Consider the following 27198-nt stretch of genomic DNA (forward strand, 5'->3'; position numbering starts at 1 on the left):
CAACCGTCGGATCACTGGAAAAAATTGCTTTCTTTTCACATTTTATTGCAATTCTGTGTTTCTTTATAGATGGTTGAATCATTTGTAATTAGCTTTTTTATTGCGTTGCATAAATACCGTGTAAATGCCTAGGCTAGGCCTAGGCCTATTTTCATTTCTAGGCCTACTAGCTAGGCCGCCCTACTATTAATGGCTAGCCTAGGCTAGGCCTAGCTAGGTAGGGCCAGGCTAGCAACTGTTAGGCCTACTAGAGCCTAGCTAGGGCCGCCTAGCCTATGTCTAGCCGGGGTCTGGGCCTAGGCATAGACTATCTCTACTCCACTAGCTAGCTAGAGGTCTAGCTAGTCTAGAGCTCAGAGAGAGGACTAGGCCTAGGCCTCGGGTTCACCTTCATTTTTAGTTTGGTACTGGTAGCCTAGCTAGGCCTAGGCTTGATAGTTAGCCTACTTTCTTACTAACTAGGACCTAGGCTAGTAGATAATAATTAGCCTAAACTAGTAGGCCTAGCCACTCCCTACTACTAGGCTATGCCTAGATGATAGGCCTAATAATTATAGCATTAATTAAAGACACATATTAATTATATTACCAGGCTGTATTTGCATTTTACTAGCTTAATTAAAAAATGAATGCATATAAGCCTACAGGTAGCCTAATTACTGGAAAAATATTTCTTATTTTAAAATGTACGTTCTATTATGGTTAAAATTATAAAGAAGAAAAAACAATGTACCCAAAGTGTAGTTTGTTCATTTATTTCCTGAACTAATTCGTTTACCCATCGATCAAACGTTCCTCACACGAACAATGCAGCCTGCAAAAAAGAAAAAAAAAAAAAGTCATCAAGCAGAAAATCAAATTTCCGACCCCAGGTCCATAACCACAGTACACCGCTACTATGCCAATCAGCCGGTCAAATGAATTGATACTTAACTCTGAATTAGTGTATTTTACATAAGCATTTTTAACTGGTGATCAAAACTCGGTTAACGTCAGTTTTCTATTCACAAATAGAAGGCACATAGTTTTTTAAAACCACAGATTATATTTGTTAATTTCCCCTAACATTATCAACAATTATTAAGTAAATATAATACAGTAGTAATAATAATATAATTGTTATTAAGTTGAAAGTATCAATAATTATTATTCATGTATAAATTAGTACTAAACCTATAATATAGTGCATAGCATATGTGTAATACTAGAGTATGTATAGATACTAAACAGTAATTTATTATTTGCAGTATTCATAAGGCAGCCATGGATACAGATGATGTTCCTGTTCGAGATCCTGGTGCGGGCCCGTCACATGGAGGTGCATTAGGGCCTGGTAAGAGATTAAACATTTTTGTTTGGTTAATTTTCTAAAGCTCTGTCTAGACTATCAAACTAGTTTGGCAAAACAACTGTGATGTGCCCAAATATTTTTATTTTTTATTTTTTTTTATTTCATCATATAATACATTACAAAGGAAAAATATAATCAAAAAAAATTGCACTCCAGTTTTTTCTGAAATTTTTTCCTGGAGGAGTTCCATATCCTTTTTACTATTGGACAATTACAGAACAAATGCTGAATGGTTTCGATTTTACCATCTCCAAATGAGCACATTGAATTTTTTTTTATATTCATTTTAAATAATTGTTCATTTGTTGCAATTATTCTATTTACAATTTTATATTGTGCCCAAATATGGTAGTAATATGACGTCATCATGTCCATATATGGGCACATTACATTTATATGTCACATAAAGTTTAATAGTGTAGACAAAGCTTAAAAGCAATTAGCAAAGATATTTAAAATAAAAAAGATGAATGTTTGGTATGTTTATTTAAATCTTTATTGTTTGTATTGTTTCCAGGAGATAGTGAGCAAAGACGGGCAAAGGAACGGCGTGCCATATCCAAGATAACCCGTGAAGAGCTGGAAGATAAATATTTACGACTGCACGATGAAAACTTGGTTCTCAAAAGACATGCAAGAAAACAAGAGGATAAAATTAAAAAGTAAATTAAAAAAGGGGGAAAATATATGCGGGCAAATTTGACTGTACAATGTCCGATTTAGGTGCTGAAATCGAGGCTTTACACCTAAATACCTAATTTTGTACTCTTTATACTACGGGAGGATATAGCCTTGATCAAACGAGTCGCTGTCCAAATTGACCAGCAAAAGTCGAATCTGAACGTTAGCTACAATTCCTTCAGGTTTAAATTAGTTAAGTCTAATGATTAACTTTACCAAACCATTGCCTGTCCAGTACAACTTAAAACTAACCAAGATGCTGTAGTCCAATGCCGCTGTTATTTCTTGTTAAAACCCTGGAGTTCTTTATGGTAAAACTAACCTTGTAAATAATGTGTATAATAATAATAGTGTGGACAAAGGTCAGCAGTACCCATGGCTTTGAGTAAAGCATTCAATTTACCATTTTTTAAAGGCCAGGTGCGGGCAAAAAATTTCTATTGATCATACATTCCAATAATTATCGATCTATAGTTTCCCCTATGTTTCATAATTTTTGGGATTTTATTTGTGTTACATGAGCTTGTTGAAAATAAGCCCTTTCTTATCAGTGGGGGATAGTTCAAATTACACAGTAAAATCTCTATTCTTTTGTACACACATTTTGTAAATAGAGAGGCTTTTTAAAAAGCTATGAAAAATAAATGGTGTGGTAAAAAATGTTATCAGATGACTAAATATAGGTAATATAACTTGAATATTACATTTCTGATATTTTTATTCAACTTCAGATTTTTATTTTCATGCTATAGCAAAAATTATCCACCGTATATCCACCATCTTTTTTCACCGTCTAGGGAGTCACCAGACATATTATTACATTAGGTTAACTACCTAACTACTGAAAAAAAGTCTTCCTGGTTTTTATGGAAGAATTTCGCCAAATTTTGTATTTGACCATATTAAGGGAAATTCATGTTTTTTCGTCTCGATTTCTGTTACAAATATTTGATTTATGTACAATTATCCAAATATTATATTTAAAATTCATGCCTGTACCTGAGCTTTAAGTTCAATGGCTTTTATCTATTTAAAAATCAGGATGGCTACAAAACTGCTCCGTCTTGTGAATGACAAGAAAAAACAAGCACCAGAAGGAGCAATGAAGAAAGGTCGAGATATTGAGATGGAGGAAATGCTTGATGATCTCCATACCAAAGTACGAGAACTGACAAAACAGAACGATGCTTACAAGAACAAGGTTAGTATTTCATTACAACATTTATGTGAAAATTTATAGTGTACAACACTGACTTTCTGGCTTCCAGACCTCTTTTTTAGGTTCTGTCACGTATGCCAGAACTAGGTGCATCTTCTCAGCACTTCCCCATGAAATTGTACATGGGGGTTAACAAACATTTTAATTCAACACTGTTTTTGATGAGTATTATCGTTTCCGGCGCCTTGAAAAAACCAATATGACATTGTTTGCAGTGTCCAATCTAAGGGTTCAAATCCCAGTAACTGTAGGTTCACATTAACCCAGTTTCAGTTGGGAACACAGGCCTAAAAAGTGAAATACTGGATTGTTAGGCGTAGATGCTCGCTGCCTCGTTAGATTTTAATTACACATTTGATATGTGTTTTTCGTGTAAGCGTGCATTTTATTTACATACTGTGAATAGCCAACAATTGGTAAAATCAATGATAACAAGTTCCTCTCTGAATCTTGATTGAACCATGGATTAAAGAATAGAAGGATATGCATCGACGTGAGATCAAGGGTTCCTTGACTCTCGCCGACAGACCGCGGACCGCCCACAATGTTACAGTTTAATTAACCGCATGGTAACAACGAAACGGTCGCGTGCCTAATATATTGTTTACTGCACATGTGCAACGACATTTAACCTAGTTGACTACGCTTCTTTCGCGCGTTCTTTGTTGCACTGTATGTATTCATACATATTTGAACAGTATAATCAGTGGCGTAACGGCTATGTGCGCTCACTGGCTAAACCGAAGCTTGGGGCCCATGAGCAGTGCCCAGAGGAACAGGCATAAAATATGTCGAAAATGCTAAAAACGTCCGAGGCCTCGATCTTTGAAACTTGGAGGGCCACTTAGGTTTCTTAAAGAAGTGGCTTCAGGCCTCTGGCTCACGCCACTGAGTATAATGTTTATTGAAAACAGTTATAAAATTACATTGTATGTTATTGTGAAGACCCTAATGTAGGCCTACTTCATCAATATACCAGATAAAAACAATACTATATTGTTATTGGCTTAGAATTGTAGATGCTATAATTGTAATTAGTATAGGTTTCTGCCGCGATTGATCTACGCTAATGTTTTTATGACATTAAAGTAGCATTTTATGACCTGTAGTAGCCCTACATCTGAGACAATAACTATTTATTTGTTGTCTCAGCCTACATACATGTAAAATTACAAAATCAGCAAGGATACTAGGCCTAGGCTTACTAGTAAACCATATGTTTTGCCGACATTGATACTGCCTAGGTAGGCCTAGGCTAATATTAAGTGTAGTAGATACAACTTGTAATCATGATCTATATACTACTGTTGTCTTACTTCTTGTGTGAATAATAATAGGTACTTCGTTTGTTCGTGATTAAGTTTGCCCTGTGTGTACTTTTCAAAACGACCGCTAGGTAACGAATCGCAACTATACATAGCCAGCCAATCCCGGATCAGGGATCGCTGTTTTCATTCAATTAAACCCGGTGATTGGATGTGATGTGGATGACATAACCACTAGCCAATCACCAGGCACTACAATTTAAATATAATCACATCGATAATTAAAGAGATTTATGAAGAAACCACTGCTTAGCCATATATTAAAAACACGATTGTTGTATGGGTGAACACCGGCCACGCTAACAACATACATGGTCAAATGCATAATTTAATATTCTATAGATTAACGCAATTTTTAATGAAAGAATATGGCAGGCAAATAATGATAATTCAAATATAAAAATTGCATATTTTATTAATATTACCAACTACTTAAAATTACCAGTCGTAAGAAAGTGAACTTTTCGTAGTCCGATTGTGATGAAACTAAAACAGAATTATTCAGCAATATATTTTGGTTGTCAATTAATCATCGACGCAGACATGTCAATAGAACATTCAGACTGCGCATACGATTTCTACATGGTTACGTTTTGGTCTCAAAAAATGTAACAGTTGATTCGCAGCGTTTTACAGAGGGCCGCGGTTAGAGACATGGAGTTCAATGAGCGTGTTTGTTTGATTGGCAGCAGTGCTTTAGTATAGGCAAGCGCGTTGGAAAATCGTTTGATGTCACCGTCGATGCATATCCTTCTATTCTTTAATCCATGATTGAACTAAGGTTTACTTTACTCAGTAGGAAATAGAAGATTAAATAAAATAAAACAAAGAAATTACAATATATTTTCTTTTTTGGGTCAAATTTTCAGTTAATGATAGCAAAGCAGCAGTTAGCGACACAGAGCAAACGACAGACATCTTACCCTCATGTCCAGTCCAGAATTGACACAGTAAGTAGGATAATAGAATTGTAAGTTATTGGAGTTTGCCAACAATCATGACTTTGGTTTTTAATAGTTTTGTGAACATTGGCGAACTTACAAAATCGTACATTGTGGGATCATTTTTGCGGAGATGCGATTGAGAATGGATTCTCTCATTTATGATCAAAGCATTTATTAAAGCACAACATTTCTGTTTCTGCTCCTGCTCTTTGACATATAATTAATAAGTCTTTAATGCATATCATTTTTAATGTCTCATAACAGGGTCGAGCTAAGGCATCACCAGACACAGGCAGACGAAATTCTAAACCACCCATAGATGATCGCAGGTATGTTTGATTTAAATAGTTACAATTTTCTCTGATTACTTTCTTTTCATATTAATATCTACATAAAGAGAGTGAACATAATTATTTGTCAATGATAATTGAACAAACAAGATGCAGTAGGCCTACTATAGTGATTTATTCTGAGCATAGGAGAATGAGCTGTGTTGTGGTAGAGTGGCCAGTTCCTTTCCATGCCGTCGGCGTCGTACTTGCCATTATTTTTTAACCAAGTATTCACATAAAACTGAATTGAAGTCTAGTCTCTCTGCACAATAGCCATATCATTTGTCTTGCTGCATGACTCAAAACATATATACATGATATGTGGTATACTACAACCAATTGAATATAATACATACTATTATTATGGCTTATTTAAATTGGCCCTTGTATGTAGCTGTAAACGAAAGTATGTACCCGGCTCAACATGAACTATTTTTTATTGAAAAGGTTAATTTGCTCCAATTATATCATACTAATAGGAAAGATGTCATAAATTTTGTTGAAGGTTTGAAATTAATTAGTTCATTAATTAAAAATGTTGTGTATCTTTATAGATCAGCAACACCTCGTGCATTCAGGCAGGATGTCCTTCCACGATATGGACACAGTCTGTTAGAAGAGGCTAGGGAAGAAAACAAACGATTGTAAGTTTTTGCTTTATTTTTTTTGTGTTGCAACATGGTTTAATTTAACCCCTGCTGAAATTCACTCATTCTGAGCATTCTGTGCAGCTGAAATAAATTGGTAAAATTGCGTTAGCCAATACGTACTCAAGCATAAACCCAGTCTTTGGTATAAGCCTTGTCTAATTTTTTTTTTTAAATGATTCAGATGTATAATAACAGTTTAACAGTGCTTGCCATTTTGAAATAGATTCTATGTTGTGCTTAATTCAGCCTGGAATAAAAATATTATTTGTTTTACTTTTTCAGAGAAGATTTCCTAAGTCAATTACAAGATCAAATAAATATTTTAGAAGATGACAAAGAAATGTTACAAGATCAGGTATAATACAAATAGTGAATATTTCATTCGCTGAAAGATTTAATTCTTTATTTAATGAGGCGGAGCCGAGTTAAATAGAGCAGTCAATTTGTCAGCAAATGAAATATTATTGCCATTGAACATTCAGAACAGAACATTCATTATTTATTTTATAACGCACCTACTGTTCTAAACTAAACCTTTATTCAATCAATCCATCTTAAATCATCATCCAAGGCTAGTCTAGTCAAAAATCAGTTCAATAGTGCTGTTCATTATTGAAAATAATGAATGACATGTGATGAGATTAACCAATCAAATGGCAAGAATACAACCAGGTATGTTATATTACATTGATAACATTTATTTTGCATTTGAATATGTTTAAAAACATTTTGCTTTTATAGATGCAGACAAGGGAATTAGAACATGATGAAGAAATATTACAATTAAAGCGAATGATGAATCAAGGTCAAAGGTTAGTTGTTTGTTAAGCCATAGTTTTAGGAAATGTATTCTTGGTTGGTACTAGGATTTTGTTCCAGCAATTCAACATCACTATTATGAGTCTGGTTTATAAAGCACTGGCTTCCCATCCTGTAGTTTGTGAGTCATGTGCTCAATTGTTGTTGGATGGTGTAAATATAAAATGATACATTTTATGCACTTTCAACATCCTTTAATAATATCCTGGATTTATATAACGCCTAATGTTGTGAAACCTCTAAGGGCTGAACATTATTACCCCGGTCAACACGTATGGAAACATACTCCCATAATGCAGCTAGTAATCAGCGCAAAGTAGTGTCTTAATCTAATCGGGTACCCATTTATACACCTGTGTGGAGAGAGGCAAACGTAAGTATCTTGCCTAAGGATACAAGCAATGCGGCAGAGTTGGATCTGAACCGCGATCTCATGATCAGTAGTCCAACGTCCAACACACTGCGCCACACACCCTTACATGCGACACACACCCTTACACTGTGATTTTTTTTAAACTGAACTAATTTATTTGTTTTCCTTCAATTTATGTAGTAGTCGAAACAAATTTCGGCTCTGTACTGCTTAGATCAATGTTGTTTACTATCTGTATTTTTTGTGTTAGACTTATACAGTACAATATTCTTTATGCATTTTCTTAACATGGCAACTCTTAATTCTTTAACTTTTCAACAGAAAAACAGCCAGGTAGGTAGCCCACATCACAAGCACATATTGCATGCGTGTCCTAACATTCCTAATTATTTTTTATTTTTGTTAGTGATGTTGTTTTTTGGATAGATATTAACACAAAAATTACCTGACAGTATTTTCTTGCTTTACTCCTTTTGCTAAAAAATGAAACAAATACTTTATTGAAATGGAGTATATGGATTGTTTCCTGGTATGTAGCGCCCACAGATACCCTGCTCCTCCCTTGCTCACAAACAGGAAAGCACTCGAGAACTGTGCTGGGCTGAGATGCCAATAGTTATTTTTTTAAGGCCTTCCAACCATCCTAATTTTAATACAGCACTTACACAAGAAACCTTTCCCCCTCATAACCACTCTAAGACTTTGCCATCCCTGAGCACTATATACAGTAAATGATCTCCTTAAAATGTTGACTACCATTGCTAAATTTGATGAATGTTTGGGGCGATTTTTTACAGGAGATTTTTAATGACAGTTTTAACCTAATCATATGTTTTGCATTTATCTGTTTGTGTTGTATAGTGTTTTTTGTTGTTGTATTGTCAGTCTGTATTGTTTGTGTAATATACATACAAATAAATTAATATAATAATTCATTATGTTTGCTGATATATTAAACATCTGTATGAGACCATATTAGCCTTTACAAACAAATGTTAAAGGTTACAAAAAATCCTAAATTACATTGTATACTTTTTTCTTTTACTAATTAAATTGAATTTTCCTATAAATGATAGAATATTATCATTAGTAAACACTATTTATATTATTTATTAAACAGTATTGCAATAAACTTAAAATATTTTATAATTTTATATTAATATAAACCTCAACTTGTTAAAAAATTATTAAAAAATTATGTATTATCAGTTCTTTAAATTGAGAACAGAAAGCTATACCATATATACATAAATAAAATAATAAAAAGTAAATTGACAATTATTTTTTTGAACCTTTTTAATATTATACATAAATAATTATTAATTAATTATTATTATTATATTAATAAAGAAAATACTACATTTACTGTAGAATGATAAATATCTAATTTCATATTTCAATACTAAATAATATTATTCTTTATTTTTTTTCAGGTCAAATATTCAAGAGAATGTAGAATTGATTCGTCTGCAGCGTGAGCTGAAAGATAAATCTAGCAAATTAACAGCACTACAAACACAGTTTGCCAGTCTACAAGAGGTAAATGTTTGCTGTTCTTTTCTCATTTAATGAAATGGCCTTCCATCTCATTACCAATCTTTACCACCAACTTCAATTGCTTACCATGCAGTGGTGAGGGAGGGTATACCCCTTAATTATGCCCAGTTTACATTTCACCTGACGACTATCAATAGTAAATCCGCTGTCCAAAGTTTCTTTTTTTCAATTTAAATAATGTTCAACCAGCAGCTACAAATAAAAGATCATTCTAAAGATGCGTAATTTTATTAACCAAGGAGTGATCAATGGTATAGTCTATGATGAGGGTGTACATAATGAGTCTTTTCAGTACCTAAATATACCTTATAATGGGCTGGGTATATGATACGTGTAGTTGGGGGGGGGGGGGGGAGAGAATCCAGCCAGAGCACCCCAATTTTTAAACCCTATTTCAAAATCCTGAATCTGCCACTGTTATTTGTTAGTAGAAGAAACCAATTATGTAGTTTGCATCTCTAATTGCAGAACTTGAAAACTGTTAAAAAGAGTCATGATGCTATGGTGTTAGAAATTGAAGATCAGAATAAACTGGTACAAATTGAACAAAATAAGGTACTTACGTTACAAAACCAACTGAAACAAGGAAGTGGAACACAGAGAATCATAGCAGAGGTATGTACATTAGGAAAATAGTACAATCATACAGAGATTAGAGAGTGGCTGAGCTATTTTTTTCTTCTTTTGAAAGGTGAAAACATAAAGAATTTGTGTGTGTTTGAGTTGGAGCTAGAAAATCTAGGAAATCTATGGAACAATATCGTATAGAATATGCTAATGCTATTGTTGTACTTTCAATCTCAATTTTTATTTATTGTTTGTTATCATTCTTTTTTTTGCTACAGCTTCATGAAAGAATTTCAGATATAGAAAGTGAGAAAGAAATCTTAAGAGAAGCAAATGAAAAACTGTTAAACAGGTTTGTGAAAAAAAAAAATGAAAAAATTATATTCTTTACAGTGTAAAGTTACAATTTATAAATATAGATTAAAGCTTGTGTTGAATGCAAGACTGAGTGTCTCCATATATTTGCTAGTTGATGTGAAAGGGGTATTCCATCCCTTTCTGTCCATATGTTTATGGAATGGATGTGTTTTTGCATTATATGGCAACATCTCAAAGCATAGGAGACTAGATTTTACACAATACAACAACTTCCATCTACACAGCATTCATTCCATGAAACTATCTACATAAGGTTTTATCCAGTATGTACCACCCTATATTTGAGTAAATTGCAATGATCTAGCAATCTATTGTAGGGTGTGTTAACACGCTCAACCACTGTATGAGGTCAAAGTTAATAATTAAAAGCCTATTAAAATTAATCATACTGTATTACAATAAATTATAGATATTTTTGTCATAGTTTACTTCTTAATGTTAAATTTATGGTGTTATTTGAATGTCACTTTTTGATTGGTTTTCGTAAGTCTACATTATCAAACTAGTTTGACAAAAAAAGTAAATATGGTAGTGATATGAAATCATCACATTTTTGATAGTGTAGATAGAACTTTTTGACGATCACAATGATTGAAACTGTTCTGTTAAAAAGTTGGTTTGTTCAACATAATATTTCACTCTTTCCTAAAATTATGTATATATTTCTGCAGTGCTTTTGATGCTGAGAGAGAGCGTCAATATCGTGCCAACGAGAAGCAGCTTAAAGTACAAATAGCTCAACTTGAGGCTACCCTTAAGGGTGACTTGAATGATAAGAATACAATCCTAGATAAACTTACAGAAGAAAGAGGTGAGTAACTTAAATTGTAAATATTAGTATGTGTATTGAATGTTTTGAACAGTACAGTAAATCCCATTTTTATTGTTTATCATATCAATATTCCAGTTCCCTCACATGGGAGCTGATATCTAATTTTTTTAAATTACAATATAGGAAAATACAATATTTACAATTTAAAAAATTCATCCAAAAAAGATACAATACATATGAAGATAGTAAATTCTTTGGGACACCCCTACTAAGGGGACATTTTCCTGTAAAAGAACAAAAGGCAATATATATTACAGCCAACCACTATTCAGGCGACTTTTGTGTCCCAAAGGTGTCCCTTATAGGGTTTTATTGTAGTAGTTTTTTATGGCTCCTCCATACAAGCTTGCAAGCGTATTCGTTTGTTTATACTTTATAATATATTCTGTCTGTATTTAGAATCGCATGAGAAACTTCAAACCGATTTCCGTGAGCTGCAAATTACACATTTCCAAGTAAAACAGCAGTTGGATGAACTGCAGGACAAGATGCGTTTCTTTAACAATGAAAGCGTAGTAGACTTCGCAGAGATTGAAGAAGCTCTTGTACTCGTCAAGGTGAAAATACATATTCTCAAAACTGTTAAATATTCAAAATTTTGACAAATTTTGTTATTGGTGGCTTCAGAAGATAGAAATAGTCTGACCAGCATTTGTTTAACAAGGAACTTATTTTCGCTAGTAAACATAAACCAGAGGAATAATGTAAAACTGAGAATGTCTTAAATTTTCAGTTGTCGTGCTACTTTCGCCTTGCGGTGTGGCGTTAGGGCCAATTTACACAGACGAGCGGTAACGGCTCTTCCCACGTAGAATCTTTATCGCCCGTCCGGATTGTGTGTCTATTGTCTATATTTTATTACTGTCCAGGATGAATGGTCTTCATTAATTGATTTTGTTGTTATTTATTAGAGGAGGAAAGAACAAGGCAGCCAGGATCTCGACTTCCTTGAGAGAGTTGATGAGGAAGTGAACAGAGGTAGGTATACTTGTTTGTTGTTGATTAATCAATCAACCAATCTCACAACTAGGACCTATAAAATACAAAAAGGAGAAATTTTATTTGTTTGTTTGCTTAAAAAAAACATGATTATAATGAAGAATCCGATTCACTGTATATCTCATTATGGCATTATATGTCTAGGTTCTTAGGCAAGCTCTTTAATACAGTCTCACATATGTATCACATGTGGTGTCTGTATAATGTTTTGGCTCATGGTCTATGACATAGATATCACATGTGATGCATAATATATCTATGATACTTGACAAATTATAGATGCATTACTGCAAATCAACAAAATGAAGGAGGTCAAAGTAAGCTAAGGCATCCACTAAGGACCTTTTCAGACCTACAGAGTTATGCTTTCATATCGTACAAGTCATTTGGTTTGAACCAGGAAAAGATTAGTTGAAGCCACTTCTTGCAACACCAATCATACGTTCGTTGCGACAGCTCAAGGTACAAGATTAGAGAACGATATGAAAGTCATGCATGAATGATTTTGCACTTCAACCAATTAAATTTACTTTTGCACTGAGATGTTCGCCAAAATCTGTGACACTTCAGTTTTAGTGTAGCGTCTGAACACTTTTACACTACAAATTACACATACATTACATAACTCCATGGATCTGAACATACCCTTACTGTATACTAAATTTAAAATGGCAACTTTGATAAGTATTTTATTACTCAATTTCTTTAAAGATTTAAAGCTACAGGTGGTGACTCTGCAGGCAGAGCACGCTGACACAGTCAATGAGCTAGAGAAGACTAGAAACATGCTGATACTGCAACACAAAATAAATAGAGACTATCAGGCAGAAGTGGAGAATTCTACTCATAGATTGGAAGAGTACAAAACTGAGTATGACACTAAACTTGAGGAATACTCGCAGTTACTGGATATTAGGGCTGCTAGGATAAAGGTAAGTCACTACTCATTGGCTGAGTGGACTTAATGTGTAAAACGATCAGTTTAGAATAAAAGTAAGAACGATTGATTTTATATTTTGTACATCAGTTGAGTGTAGACATACACTGATAATGACACTAAACTTGAGGAACACTCACAGCTAGGATAACAATTGGTGACTACTCATTGACTGGAGATTTAGAATGAAAAAATAATAGGTTGAGTGCATTACTCATATTGGAAGAGTAAATAGTGTGTGACACAAACTGGTGGAATATTACTGGATGTTAGAACTGCTGGATAATCTCATTGAGTTGAGATTACAAACTCAGTAGATGTGAGGAGTTCTTTCAGATTAGAATTAAAGATAGGTTGAGCACAGTACTTTACTTTATTGCACATAGATAACATGACTGCAGACATAAAATAAATCATTTTATTTATATTAATCTAGAAATTGGAACGTCAACTAAAAGACATAGCATATGGGACTAAACAATATAAAATAGCAGATACTGAAATGGAGGTTAGTATGTATTTGTAAAATTGTGTGAACCTCAAGTGCAATGCTGAAGATATTGAACATGATGTCATGAACCTCAAGTGCAATGCTGAAGATATTGAACATGATGTCATGAACCTCAAGTGCACTGCTGAAGATATTGAGCATGGTGTCATGAACCTCAAGTGCACTGCTGAAGATATTGAGCATGGTGTCATGAACCTCAAGTGCACTGCTGAAGATATTGAACATGATGTCATGAACCTCAAGTGTACTGCTGAAGATATTGAACATGATGTCATGAACCTCAAGTGCACTGCTGAAGATATTGAACATGATGTCATGAACCTCAAGTGCACTGCTGAAGATATTGAACATGATGTCATGAACCTCAAGTGCAATGCTGAAGATATTGAACATGATGTCATGAACCTCAAGTGCAATGCAGAAGATATTGAGCATGATGTCATGAACCTCAAGTGCACTGCTGAAGATATTGAGCATGATGTCATGAACCTCAAGTGCAATGCTGAAGATATTGAGCATGATGTCATGAACCTCAAGTGCACTGCTGAAGATATTGAACATGATGTCATGAACCTCAAGTGCACTGCTGAAGATATTGAACATGATGTCATGAACCTCAAGTGCAATTCTGAAGATATTGAGCATGATGTCATGAACCTCAAGTGCAATGCTGAAGATATTGAGCATGATGTCATGAACCTCAAGTGCACTGCTGAAGATGTTGAACATGATGTCATGAACCTCAAGTGCAATGCTGAAGATATTTAGCATGATGTCATGAACCTCAAGTGCACTACTGAAGATATTGAGCATGATGTCATGAACCTCAAGTGCACTGCTGAAGATATTGAGCATGATGTCATGAACCTCAAGTGCAATGCTGAAGATATTGAGCATGATGTCATGAACCTCAAGTGCAATGCAGAAGATATTGAGCATGATGTCATGAACCTCAAGTGCAATGCTGAAGATATTGAACATGATGTCATGAACCTCAAGTGCACTGCTGAAGATATTGAGCATGGTGTCATGAACCTCAAGTGCACTGCTGAAGATATTGAGCATGGTGTCATGAACCTCAAGTGCACTGCGGAAGATATTGAACATGATGTCATGAACCTCAAGTGCACTGCTGAAGATATTGAACATAATGTCATGAACCTCAAGTGCACTGCTGAAGATATTGAACATGATGTCATGAACCTCAAGTGCACTGCTGAAGATATTGAACATGATGTCATGAACCTCAAGTGCAATGCTGAAGATATTGAACATGATGTCATGAACCTCAAGTGCAATGCAGAAGATATTGAGCATGATGTCATGAACCTCAAGTGCACTGCTGAAGATATTGAGCATGATGTCATGAACCTCAAGTGCAATGCTGAAGATATTGAGCATGATGTTATGAACCTCAAGTGCACTGCTGAAGATATTGAACATGATGTCATGAACCTCAAGTGCACTGCTGAAGATATTGAACATGATGTCATGAACCTCAAGTGCAATTCTGAAGATATTGAGCATGATGTCATGAACCTCAAGTGCAATGCTGAAGATATTGAGCATGATGTCATGAACCTCAAGTGCACTGCTGAAGATGTTGAACATGATGTCATGAACCTCAAGTGCAATGCTGAAGATATTTAGCATGATGTCATGAACCTCAAGTGCACTACTGAAGATATTGAGCATGATGTCATGAACCTCAAGTGCACTGCTGAAGATATTGAGCATGATGTCATGAACCTCAAGTGCAATGCTGAAGATATTGAGCATGATGTCATGAACCTCAAGTGCACTGCTGAAGATATTGAGCATGATGTCATGAACCTCAAGTGAACTGCTGAAGATATTGAGCATGATGTCATGAACCTCAAGTGCACTACTGAAGATATTGAGCATGATGTCATGAACCTCAAGTGCACTGTCGAAGGTACTGAGCATGATGTCATGAACCTCAAGTGCAATGCTGAAGATATTTAGCATGATGTCATGCTGTGTTTGTCCAATGATTATTTGTTTATTTGAACGTAGTGTTGAAACATGTATTGGGCCTTGTTTGTTTTATGAGTGCTCCTGTTGTTGTTTAATTTATTCAAAAGAGAGGTGGTGGATGGTTGACCCTCTGGAGTTTCGGCATTTTTCTTTGACTGTGTAGAAATTTGCTATTTTAATTATGTAAAAATATAAAATAATACAAATTTATACATATATAGATGTAATTATCACAGTCAACTTTCCTAAAAAGGACATTATAGGTCACATTTTATTATTATATTATTGCAGATGGAGGATGAAATGGAAGAAGTAGATGAATCAGTTAAACTAGAAAGAGGGCAAAACTTGATGGAAATTCATATACAAAAGGTAATATTAACGTTTCTTTCATAATTTTTGAAAAATGACAGATTCTTAATTTATTCATTTTTAATTTTATTCAAATTTCCATCTTTTGTAGATTGAATTCAGTCAAGAAGGTTTAAGAGTGCTTGATGATTCGGACCCAGCAACATTTGTAACTTATGAATTCTTTGAATATGAACTCCAGTCAACACCTGTAGTGAAGGGTTCAAGGTGATGCAATGAAATTTATTTTCTGTATCTAGGCCAAGACTCCTGGCATAGTGCTCATACCTAAAAATGGTGGGGGATAATAAAGACCAAGACCTAGGCTAGCGCAGAACAGAAAATTAAGAATATATTTGTCATTTCAATCGTATATTAGTTCCATTTCATCCCCTTTGTGACATGGGCCACTCTGGTTGTTTTAATAACAAGGTGATTCAACTGGTTGGTAGGAACAGTAACATCAAAGTAACATCATACTTTTCCAAAAGATTCACTATGTTTTTATAATGCAGACAAGCCAGATGTGTACTACTGGACATCTAAGTCCTTATTGTTGTTTTTCTTATCACAAGAATGATGGTGGCTGTGGTTTACAGTATTAACTGCTCAGCTAATCGATTCGACTTCTAACATTTTAGTTTGTTTTTTGTTTTAGGAGGCAGATATAATTATAATTTAAGTTTCTGTTTTATTTCAGACCTGTGTTTGATTTCACTTCACAATATGTGGTAACTGTGGATGACTTCCTCTTGCACCACATTATGAAGGAATCAACAACTATGGAAGTTCACCAGGCCATTGGCACAGAGTTCCGTACCATTGCTGCATGCCAGCTGCATTTCAGAGAACTCCTTGATGGCAATCAAAACCGGATACATGGTGTTGGGCATCTTATTGGTGCAGAGTCTGGACGAGCTTCTGTGCAGTTTGGGACAGTCGAATATTGGGTTAGGCTACGTGTTCCAATGGACCAAGCATTGAGACTGTTTAGAGTACGTTCACTTTTCTAGTTAACTTTTTTCGTTACACGATTTTTTAAAAATATATTATTTATTGTCCTCAGTTTAACTGGAAACTGAGAAAATTAGAAATACTCTACAAACCTACAACATACACAGTATAGCACACCAGTAGAGAAATCTCAAACCTAAGGCTCTCACATGCTAGTATGATATCTGGTGTCATCATTCTTTTGAGCTAAAATAAGGGGCTTACAACAAAGTATTAGTTCAACAAATATACATAAAGTATATATATTTTTTTAACACTATAGGAAAGAGTCAAGGCACTTGGCTATATGACATCCAATCAGAGATCAACACAACAAGCTATTCAGTCCCTAGATGAGGGCTCTGTAACCAGCAGACCTGGGGATCAGAACATTAATGAGCTGTGCATAAGAATCATTCGCTGCAATGGAGTAAAAGCAAGAAGATCAGGTAGAAAATATTAAAGTTTTATGATTTTATTATACGGACTGTTTTTTCTTTGAGAACACTCTTAAAAAACAACGGATGTGTTAATTTTAGCAATTTACTAATTGGACTGTAAAAAAATCCATGTTATAATAAAATGGTATTTTCTGGTTTTTTTTCCAATTATTTCCACAGGTGTCCAACCAAGCCCATACACTGTGTATCGGTTCTTTGACTTTGGAGATCACGATTCAACCATTATTCAATCCAGTAATACGCCAGAGTTCAATGACACCAAGGTATACCCAGTGCCAATGAATGCAGACTTAGATAGGTATTTAAAGACAGAGGTATGATATCAATTATCTTTTATTTCTTAACTTAAAAAATGAGGCATAATCCACAATCAACTTTACCCCATTGTGTTTATGTACTTTAAAAAAATGTATTACAATATATAAATCGTCAATTTATTTTATAAAATAATTTACCTATTTACAAAATCCTCCTTCCCCTCCATTTATTGACATTGTGATATCAGGAACTCCACCCATAATATAGTCCACGGAAATAGACTATGTTTTTTATATGAAATAGGTTCTTTGGGCCATACAGAACACAACTATAAATGTTGGGACGTTTTTGGATGCCTAACCCTAAAAATGGCGACCATTTTTAATAACATACTCTATTTCTTGGACACCACTAGTCACAGATACTTAATTATAGGCCAACATCTGAACTGAGTTGCATAGACACCATATTGACACACCATGTATGGCACTGTGATCCTTTATTTACATTTTGTTAATTCAGAGTCTACAAGTGTACATGTTTGATGACACCGATCCTGAGGAGACAGCTTACCTAGGCCTGGCTAAAATTCCTCTTATTAGTCTAGCACATAATAAAGCAATCAAAGGAACATTTGAGCTGAAACAGGTACTTAACATAACATAATCAGTCTGGGCTGGCTAAAACTGTATTTTATTGTGCTCAGTGTGGTGATAAAAAAATTAAAAAATAAGCTCTATTTGGCTAATGTATTTGACTCACATTTGTTTCTGTAAAAATGTCATCTTTCTATCTTTGATACTAAATCAATTATTGTGAGCCTGCACAAGAAAGAAAGTACTGTTTTTTTTAGATATTTAATGGTAATATATGTATGACAGTACAAACATTACCAGTTAATAAAATATTAGTTAAAACAAAAACTTTTGTGGAAAACCATCTTGGTTAGTCTTACCTGTCTCAGATATTCAGTGACTCATAGATTTTAAAATACAATATACAATTTTAGTTGAACTATACGATATTGTTCCACAAAATAATAAAAATTAAAATTAAATAAAACTAAATATTTGCGCATAAAACAAGTATATATTGTTTTATAATATAATCATTTTTTTATAATTTTAAGAAATCAAATAAAACTAATGGAACAATAGATGTACTTGTACAGTGGCAATACTCTTACATAGCGCCACTTGCTACCACAGAGAAGAAAGACAAAACTACAGTAAGTATCATAGTATTGACTTTCAATTTTTTCAATACTTATTCTTTGGCTATCAGATCTGCAAAGAACACTAAATAATAAATTAATATCTTTTTTTGAAGAAGTAAAAGAATTAACAGCAAAAAATTACTTAAAATGAATGAAAAGTTACTCATTATAAATATAATACTATTATTGAACACAGCAATACAACAATTTACATCTGGCATCAATCGATATTAAAGATGATTTTTCTTTCCATAATGATTTACAAAATGTACAAAAGTAACAACAATATTATTAATATTAAACAATTTCTTTATAGCTTCAGCCACGGCCACCACAACCAGCAGTAGTTCATACAGCTCGCAAACCACCAATCCCAAAGCCTGTCCCATCACCTCAGGCCATGTCTAACACAGTGTTAGCCTCTGGTCCAGACACCATTGATGTAACTCCCATCAAGGCTGCTCCTTTAAGACCTGGTCCTGCTGCTTCCTCAACTCCAGTGCAGTCTAAGAAGAGGATAGTCCAAGAATCAGAGGTTTATGAACCTGTAGCTATGCATACTGTAAGTATTTCAATTAAATTCAAATTAAAGTAACTTGTGTAAACATACATAAAACCCAATTTACACTTACAATTGGATCCAAATTTAATTGTTTGGATCCGAACCAGTGTGTTTACACTTGCGTTCCATTTTCTCAAGCCATTGGGTTTACTGCATAAGCTGGCCCAAACATAAAGGCTGCTCTTAGACACCCCTCGAGAAGTAGTCTAGGGCCGGATTAACTTTATGGAGTGTTTACACTGGGTCGACCCAAATTTAAAGTGTAAATGGGGTCTTAGTCATGCTCGATCACAATAAGGGTCTTTGCATGAGCACTGTCTTGAATCAACTTTCACTTAAATTCCATCAACACTGTAAATCAATTCATCATACTATTTACGTTACTTTAGTTGCATTGTAATTGCAAAAGTATTATAATTGAAATTTTAATTTGACATTATGTTGACATAGCACAACAATGATACATTCATTTTGATGAGAGATCATGGAACACAATTAAATAAAAACTAAAAACCTGATACCTGTAACCCTAGGTAGGGACCCTGACGTTAGTTCAATAGTAAAGAAAAATGTGAAGTATACATAGCCAATTAAATTGAAACCTCTTGAAAAATGGGAAGTATACATAGCCAGTAATTGAAGCCTCTTGAAAAATGTGAAGTATACATAGCCAGTAATTGAAGCCTCTTTTAGTGTAATAAACACTCAAATGAAAGATCGTCATAATAATAAATAAGAGTGATAAGACTGAGGTATATAGAAAAGTTCTTAAAAATAAAATGCATGTCTGTATTTAAATTTGTAAACTCATTTGCATGCCTAGAACCCAGGTGCACAACTCCCACCACCCACACTAACAATCAACTCACCCGAAGATTCTGAGCAAGAATTGGAGCCACATAGTGATGTCACTCCTCCTCAATACCTGGCCCAGGTTTGTACTGCATTACATTTACTTTTAGTTCATATTTGTTCATTAACAACTCATAAATTACACTCATCTGCATTTAAAAGAAATAACAATCTTTCTACTGAATTGGTTTGTAAATTTGGAAGGTGCTCAATCAATTATCTTGCTATGCGATTGCTACACATGATTCCGATATTTTATGTTTTTATTATTTTTTCCTTGGTTTGAAATTAAAATTGGGCACAAAATGTAAAATGGCAGCCTGAAGTATGAGGTTATAGAGGGAGAATTGGATTTAGAGAAAAAGTCGAATACAGAATATTTCATACTTCATAATGAATAATGCTGTTATTTTGTAATATCACACGTAATACAATTATTTATCTATTTTATTTTATAATTGTACACATATTGCATGCTTGATCATTTTGATATCAAGAAATTTAGTTCATTCATTCATTTCATTTTTGTACTCTTACAATAGTTTCCACCTGAGCCTGAAACTGCAGGCACTTTACAGCCAGGTGAGAATTTTGATGACAGCAGTGGAGAAAGCAGTGCTGTGCCAGCCTCATCAGTAGAAGAAGAGCTAACGAGGATGACTAATGATGGCAATGAGGATGAAAGACTTAGCAAGAAGGAAGAGTCATCAGAACAGGATGTGTCTGAGGATCTTGAAGATGTAGTTGCCAAGGAGATGCGTGTACAGGTTGGTATAGTAGAGTGCACTGACACAAATGCTATTCATTCTAATAATGAATGCACTGCTTGCACAGCATTTATTGTCAAATATTTAAAATTTGAAGTTTGTACACAGACAAGGCTCTTAAAAATTATTAAAAAAACATAAAAAACACGGTAATAATAAGTGAGAATTACGTGAAACAAAAAGTATGGCACTTTTTAATGTAAATGTAATTATAATTGGGGAAAATATTCTTTTTTTATTGATCCAATAAATAAAAGTATGAAATAAAAAGTACAGAACTTACTATGAAGTTTTGCTTTTTTATATAGACTGTTGTTACAATCTGAGTACTTTACTTTTATTTTGTACTTATCTATTGGATAAAAAAAAAGAATATTCACTCCCATTATAAATTGGAAACCAAATGAAATTATTTTGAATAATTATAATCATCCTCAAGCTTGGATTAGAGTTGTGGCTTGGTGGTTATGATGTTTGGCTACCACTCCAAGTCCCGTCACATGTCAGGATTGTTTCCAAAAACTCCACTCCCAAAGACTTGTAATAAGACTTTGTATATGTAGAGCATCTTAGGGTCCCTAATGATCAGCAATTGCTGGATGGATCACCCTCATTAAATATGGTAAACAAAAAAAACCCCCAAAAACATAATACTGATGAAATTTGGATTAGTCCCTCTACGGACCCATGGTAGCCAGCAGTACAATGCCTACCCAGATTAACAACAAGGGCTGATGGACCAATAGATTATGTGAAATGAAATGTATGGCACTTAGAATATGATACTTTTTAATATAGATGTTCTTATAATCTTCCTCAAGTTAAACTGAAAACTGATTAGGTCCTCTACGAACCCATGGTAGCAAGCAGTGCAACGCCTACCCAGATTAACAACAGGGGCAGATTTACCAATAACACCGGGGAAATCATTTTTTCGACAAAAAAAAAACACTACACCTTTATCTTTCAGTTTGAAGATAACTTAAGCGATACTAACTTTGGCGACAAGCCTGAAGAGAGTAACTTTGATGATGATGATGACGATGACACCGATAATGAAGTTGTTACACCAGCTCCTTACAGGGATGAGAAGGAAGAGGAAATAGAAGATTATGTAAATGAGGAGACAACTAAAGATGAGGTGATGTCCAGTGACACTGACAGTGTAGTCATGTCTCCTGCTATGAATAGACCTGCATCAGTACAAGCGGTAAGATTCATTTTTGCCTTTTTGAAAAATCCCAGTGAAAAATCACCTATGTATGAAGTAAAAAAACAAAATTTAACTGCACTATATGATTTTTTTATTTTTTTTTTACTTATACTTTTTTGTTGAAATGAAAAATATCAACATTGTTCCATTTTTCAACAATTTCAATTATTATTAATAATTTCCGCCAAGGAGGTATATGTATATGTATCGGTAGCGTGTGTTAGTTAGCAGGATTACTCAAAAAGTAATTACAAGATCTTTACCAAAATGAATATACAGATAGATAAGTGGTCAAGGACCATTCCATTAAATTTTGGAACCATGATCCCAATTCTGGACCACTTTTTAGTATACTTTTCAGACCTGCTAGTGTTAAAAGATAGAACAGAATTTTTCAAAAGCCGACGAGCAGTCTTAAAGTAACAAGTAAACTGAAATTGCATTTTCTCGAGAACTACTTGTCCAAAAAACTTCATTTTTTTACAAGAGGCAAGAGTTATAATTTGTGGTTTTTTATTTTAAAACATAATTTTATTTAATGTTCACGTTTTTTGATGCGAGTAGTTTAAAAAACCTATTTCTTTTCAAATTTACTCGTTTGATTTTCGCGTTGCTGTTCTTTTGTTAGTCAACTGAAGCTATTGTTAATTGAAAGGCTTGTTACATAATCATTACACCAAACTCGTATACACATGCTTGTAGTGAAATTAGCCTAAATCACAAACAGCATTAAGACACACACAAATTATATATTTTTTTTTTACCGGAGAAATCTTATGTAGGAGAATTTTACAGTAGGCGGAGGTATGCACTCTCGGAGTGGCTTTCTAGTTTCTATATGTGCACGTTTAGAATTTGCTAATTCCCTTAAAATTGCTGTACTGAAATTTGCCTGTATTTATACAAATAATTCAATTATTGTATGTATATTATATTATGATCTCATACTATTTTTGTAAAAAACTTTGTACTATTACAGAAGAAAATTACCCAAAATATAAACTTGAAAGCAAAATTAAATTTTCAGAACAAAGATGTTGTGACAGTTACGATATCTCATGTAATCCTGGAAGCCGACACGCGAGTGATAGAAGATGAGAACATTGAGCGATTATTTGTTGAGTATCGTTTCTTGGGCTGTGTACCCGAGGAGCTTGAGACGCCATTTGCATTGCCTAAACCAAAGCCTGATCATCGCATCGAGTTCAATTTTAAAAAAGGTAATAATGTTGATTGTAGTTGTTCCTCAATGTAATGATATGAAAATATATTTTATTTATCTATGGAATGGTGGTTCTTCCCTTTTCCTCCCTATTTTAAATTTAGAGAAACAGAGAACTTTAATATTTTAATTCACTGAACATCACTAATACTATAATGTAATGATATTAATTTTTACAGTATTTCATGTTGATCATGAGAACAACCAACTTCAGCGAGATTACCTTGCCAGCATGTTGCTCCCGGAGGATCCATCTGAAGGAAAGTAAGTTCACCTAACATTGTTCTCTTTCCCAAAAAGAAGTATAATAGTTCAGATGAAGACAGTTGGAGTCTTTTTCTTGAGAATTCTAGCATAATTTTCTCATCCAGATGCATTATATAAGGCATTTGTTTGAATCAGAAATTAATAACATTCAGATTCAGATTTATTTGGTCTGTAAAAATTCATGACAGGCACAATCGCTCACATCAAAATGCAATAACATACTATACAAAATAAACTACAAGTTGATTCAACAGTATTTGTCATTGAAAGCACGGATGGAAAAAGGGACGAATGAATTTAGATATCTGTTAGTTCTACATAGTGTGTTATGTAGTCACTTTCCTGACCGTAACCATACATAATCTTGGTGTAATGAATGTTTATCATTTAGTATAATGCCCTTTTTTGTTTTTCTTACATCAATTTAGATACTTACTGACAGGCCTTATTAATAAATTGCTTGAAGTTTTCCAACATCTGATTTTTTTAAACTACTAAACCATACAATAGAACAAAAAAGCTCTTTGAACAACTATGAGTGCAATGGTATGAATATTTTCACAAGGCAAAGCCAAGTGAAAACATTTCACATATTGAAATTATTTGTTCCATTGCACGATTATAAAACATTTTTTTATAACACACCTACTTTTAACAAGAGACTAGACCAAGGCCTAAACCATTAAAAACGCAGCAATTTTTTTTTATTATTCCCTTCACACTTTCATATGTCTTGCTTATGATCTTTGTTTAATTTCACATCTCCGTTTCCTTCTCCCATTGGAAATAATTTTACATTTTTTAAATTTAAATTTCTTGATTTTTTCTTTGTTATGTATTTGTATGTTCTTGTTGAATGGATGCTAAATGAATAAATAAAATAAACGGCGCACACTAGAGGTAGATTGATTATTCGGCAACATATGCCTATAGCATTGTGTTGCGCATGTGGTTGCTCACTGAATGTGCAAAACAAAATTACAGTACTCATACATAATCTTGGTGTAATGAATGTTTATCATTTAGTATAATGCCCTTTTTTGTTTTTCTTACATCAATTTAGATACTTACTGACAGGCCTTATTAATAAATTGCTTGAAGTTTTCCAACATCTGATTTTCTTAAACTACTAAACCATACAATAGAACAAAAAAGCTCTTTGAACAACTATGAGTGCAACATATGCCTATAGCATTGTGTTGCGCATGTGGTTGCTCACTGAAAGTGCAAAACAAAATTACAGTACTCGCATATAACGATGTTGCACGCTTGATATATCACATGACCCACAATCCTCCAATCAAATGACAAGAATCTAATTAAGTGTTGTAATAACTGGCTACCAGCTTAGTCGCAACCAGTATGCAGATAGATTATTATTTGACATTATTTTATACTTTCTAAAGGATTCGTTTTACACTTGTAAGTGAACCAGCAGAGGATAAGCCTGATCTGGAATGTGAAGACCAGGGATATGCATACGTTGATGTGCAAGAGATATTGAAACAAGGCAGAGATGTGATTGATCTTGATATTGATAGTAAGTCATTATTTTATTTGTAGTTTGTACGGTAGCTTGGTGTTTAACCAATTCAAGGTCAAAAGTCCAAATCCTGGTGCAGTGCACCTAACTAAATCACAAAACCCATCCATTGTTTAAAAATTGAAATAAAAGACAGGAAGAAGAAATCTTTGTGGTTCAAATCCTGTCTTGTTTTTTTATGGTCAATACACCATCACTACCTAACCCTCATATGAGACTTGGTTTAGAAAGCATGGGTTTGTCATTCTTTCATTATTTTCTCTTTAATGGAGCAATAATTTTTTTCAAGGATTAAATCCTGTATATATTTTATAATTAACAAAGGCCTATTATAATTTCTTGTGATTTTGTTGTTTTATATAGTTGCAGATGCCAGCGATCAATCCATTATGATTGGTACAATGAATGTTTCAGTAGAATGTGTTTCAGCGTTGAGGGCGGTAAACGAAGAGTTACAATATGAAAGTGAGGAGGATGGTTAAAGAAGAATGCTATTCCAGGAATACATTGCAGATAAAAATATATCAAGGGTCAAAGTTCAAATTAACATTAACCACTAAACAGACGAAAAGTGAATAGTATAACTTGATTGAACAACATTTTACATGTTAAAGCATTATTTATATTTATACACACTGTGCCTTTGAATGGCTAAATCATAATTTATTTTTCTGACATACACACTTTAATGGTAATTTATAGAATTTAAATTAAATGAGTATTGCTTTTGCCAAATGCGATAAAGAGTAATCTCATGTACTTTCACCTAGATGAGGAAAAAGTACGGTTATCAGTTTCATTTTTAGACCGATAACTTACAAAATATGTTTAAAACAAGGACAATTAGGTATTATTATCTCTACTGTTCATCCAATGATAAATATTTAGACGCGATGTCAGAATATCTGGCTGTAGGAGGAGCATCATGGGGTTCAGTTTAGGCAAACTTTAAGAATATCCAGAGTATTTCCTCTACAGTAAAATAATTTATATTAAAGCTTGGTTCCCACGAACGTAAACGCAACGCAAGCGTTTTAACCAATGACAACTGAAGTTATAGACAGTTAGCAATCACAAGCGAATAAGCCATCGCTTGTGATTGGTCAATTTACTTGCGTTGCGTTATGTCCTTGTGTTGCGTTGCTAGTGGGAACCATGCTTACGTAGAATAATTTCACTAGTAACGCTATGTTTGCTGTGTACCATGTGGTTCTAAAAGGAAATAAAAAGTAAGGTTGTCTCTGCAAGCCTAACTTTAATAGTATTTATTTGCCATGCAAACCTTTAAAGATGTATTGTCCCTTTGACTAATTCCAGAAAAAATAAAATAAAATATTTCGAAAAAAAGTGTCATTTGAAGTATCATAATAGTTATTAACTTTCATCAAAAATTAGTCGGAAAAAAAAATCATTTAACTGAAATACACTCAAATAACTTTGACTTCCAGTCAAAGTTTTCGATCAAAACATATCTAATAATGCAACACGCTTGTTTGGCTACTCTGTATGCATAATCATAAAACTTCCTCGCGATCTGTGTGAAAACACCTTCTCAACCGTGACGAGTTGTAAACAATCCTAATTAGCATCATGCATAATGTATACTCATGGTTTGAAATCTTTGTTTACTTTCACTCGTGACGATTTTGCAAACGAAATGTAATCAAATTAATTTACCTGTTAATTACATAAACTTGTTTTTGGTTTGAATTTTTGATTTAAAGTGAATAACTTTAATATTACTTTGATATAGCCAATTTAAATTTAGAATATTTTGACCTTTATTTTTTGTGTTTCAAGGGACAATACATCTGTAAGCAACATTAGAAACATTTCATAATGCAATTTTATTGTATATATTAGTGTATATTTTGTTTGTAAATATTGAAATTAGATGTATGTTGTACTATATTTAGTTGGTATAAATTGTGTTTATCAACTTATGCAGGATAACAATTGAAATGGTCTGTAATAAACATTGTATGTGTATACATAAATTTGAAAGGCAATGAGACTGTAA

At 33.7% G+C, this 27198-nt stretch overlaps 1 protein-coding gene across 1 annotated transcript; it reads left to right on the forward strand.

Moving 5' to 3' along the window:
* On the forward strand, positions 1–27198 carry LOC140057349 (protein fantom-like). The gene is made up of 32 exons (XM_072102977.1): positions 1–84; positions 1248–1333; positions 1869–2013; positions 3074–3233; positions 5446–5526; positions 5785–5849; positions 6407–6496; positions 6785–6857; positions 7244–7314; positions 9128–9233; positions 9720–9866; positions 10097–10170; positions 10868–11007; positions 11428–11585; positions 11940–12006; positions 12739–12959; positions 13401–13472; positions 15765–15845; positions 15937–16052; positions 16525–16819; positions 17101–17266; positions 17438–17592; positions 18059–18184; positions 18666–18764; positions 19069–19314; positions 20138–20248; positions 20709–20933; positions 21904–22143; positions 23174–23366; positions 23548–23632; positions 25042–25175; positions 25542–27198. The coding sequence occupies exons 2-32, from the start codon at positions 1264–1266 to the stop codon at positions 25658–25660; spliced, it is 4131 nt and encodes a 1376-aa protein (XP_071959078.1). The 5' UTR covers positions 1–84; positions 1248–1263; the 3' UTR covers positions 25661–27198.

Source organism: Antedon mediterranea, chromosome 8 (genome assembly GCF_964355755.1).
Source record: "Antedon mediterranea chromosome 8, ecAntMedi1.1, whole genome shotgun sequence".
NCBI classification, from domain to species: Eukaryota; Metazoa; Echinodermata; class Crinoidea; order Comatulida; family Antedonidae; genus Antedon; species Antedon mediterranea.

Excerpts from the sequence above, each read along its gene's own strand:
- LOC140057349 (XM_072102977.1), top strand. The coding sequence starts at position 1,264 with ATGGATACAGATGATGTTCCTGTTCGAGATCCTGGTGCGGGCCCGTCA. Across the intron at positions 9,867-10,096 it reads CACAGAGAATCATAGCAGAG|CTTCATGAAAGAATTTCAGA; the intron begins GTATGTACATTA and ends TTTTTGCTACAG. Across the intron at positions 19,315-20,137 it reads AACCTGTAGCTATGCATACT|AACCCAGGTGCACAACTCCC; the intron begins GTAAGTATTTCA and ends TTGCATGCCTAG.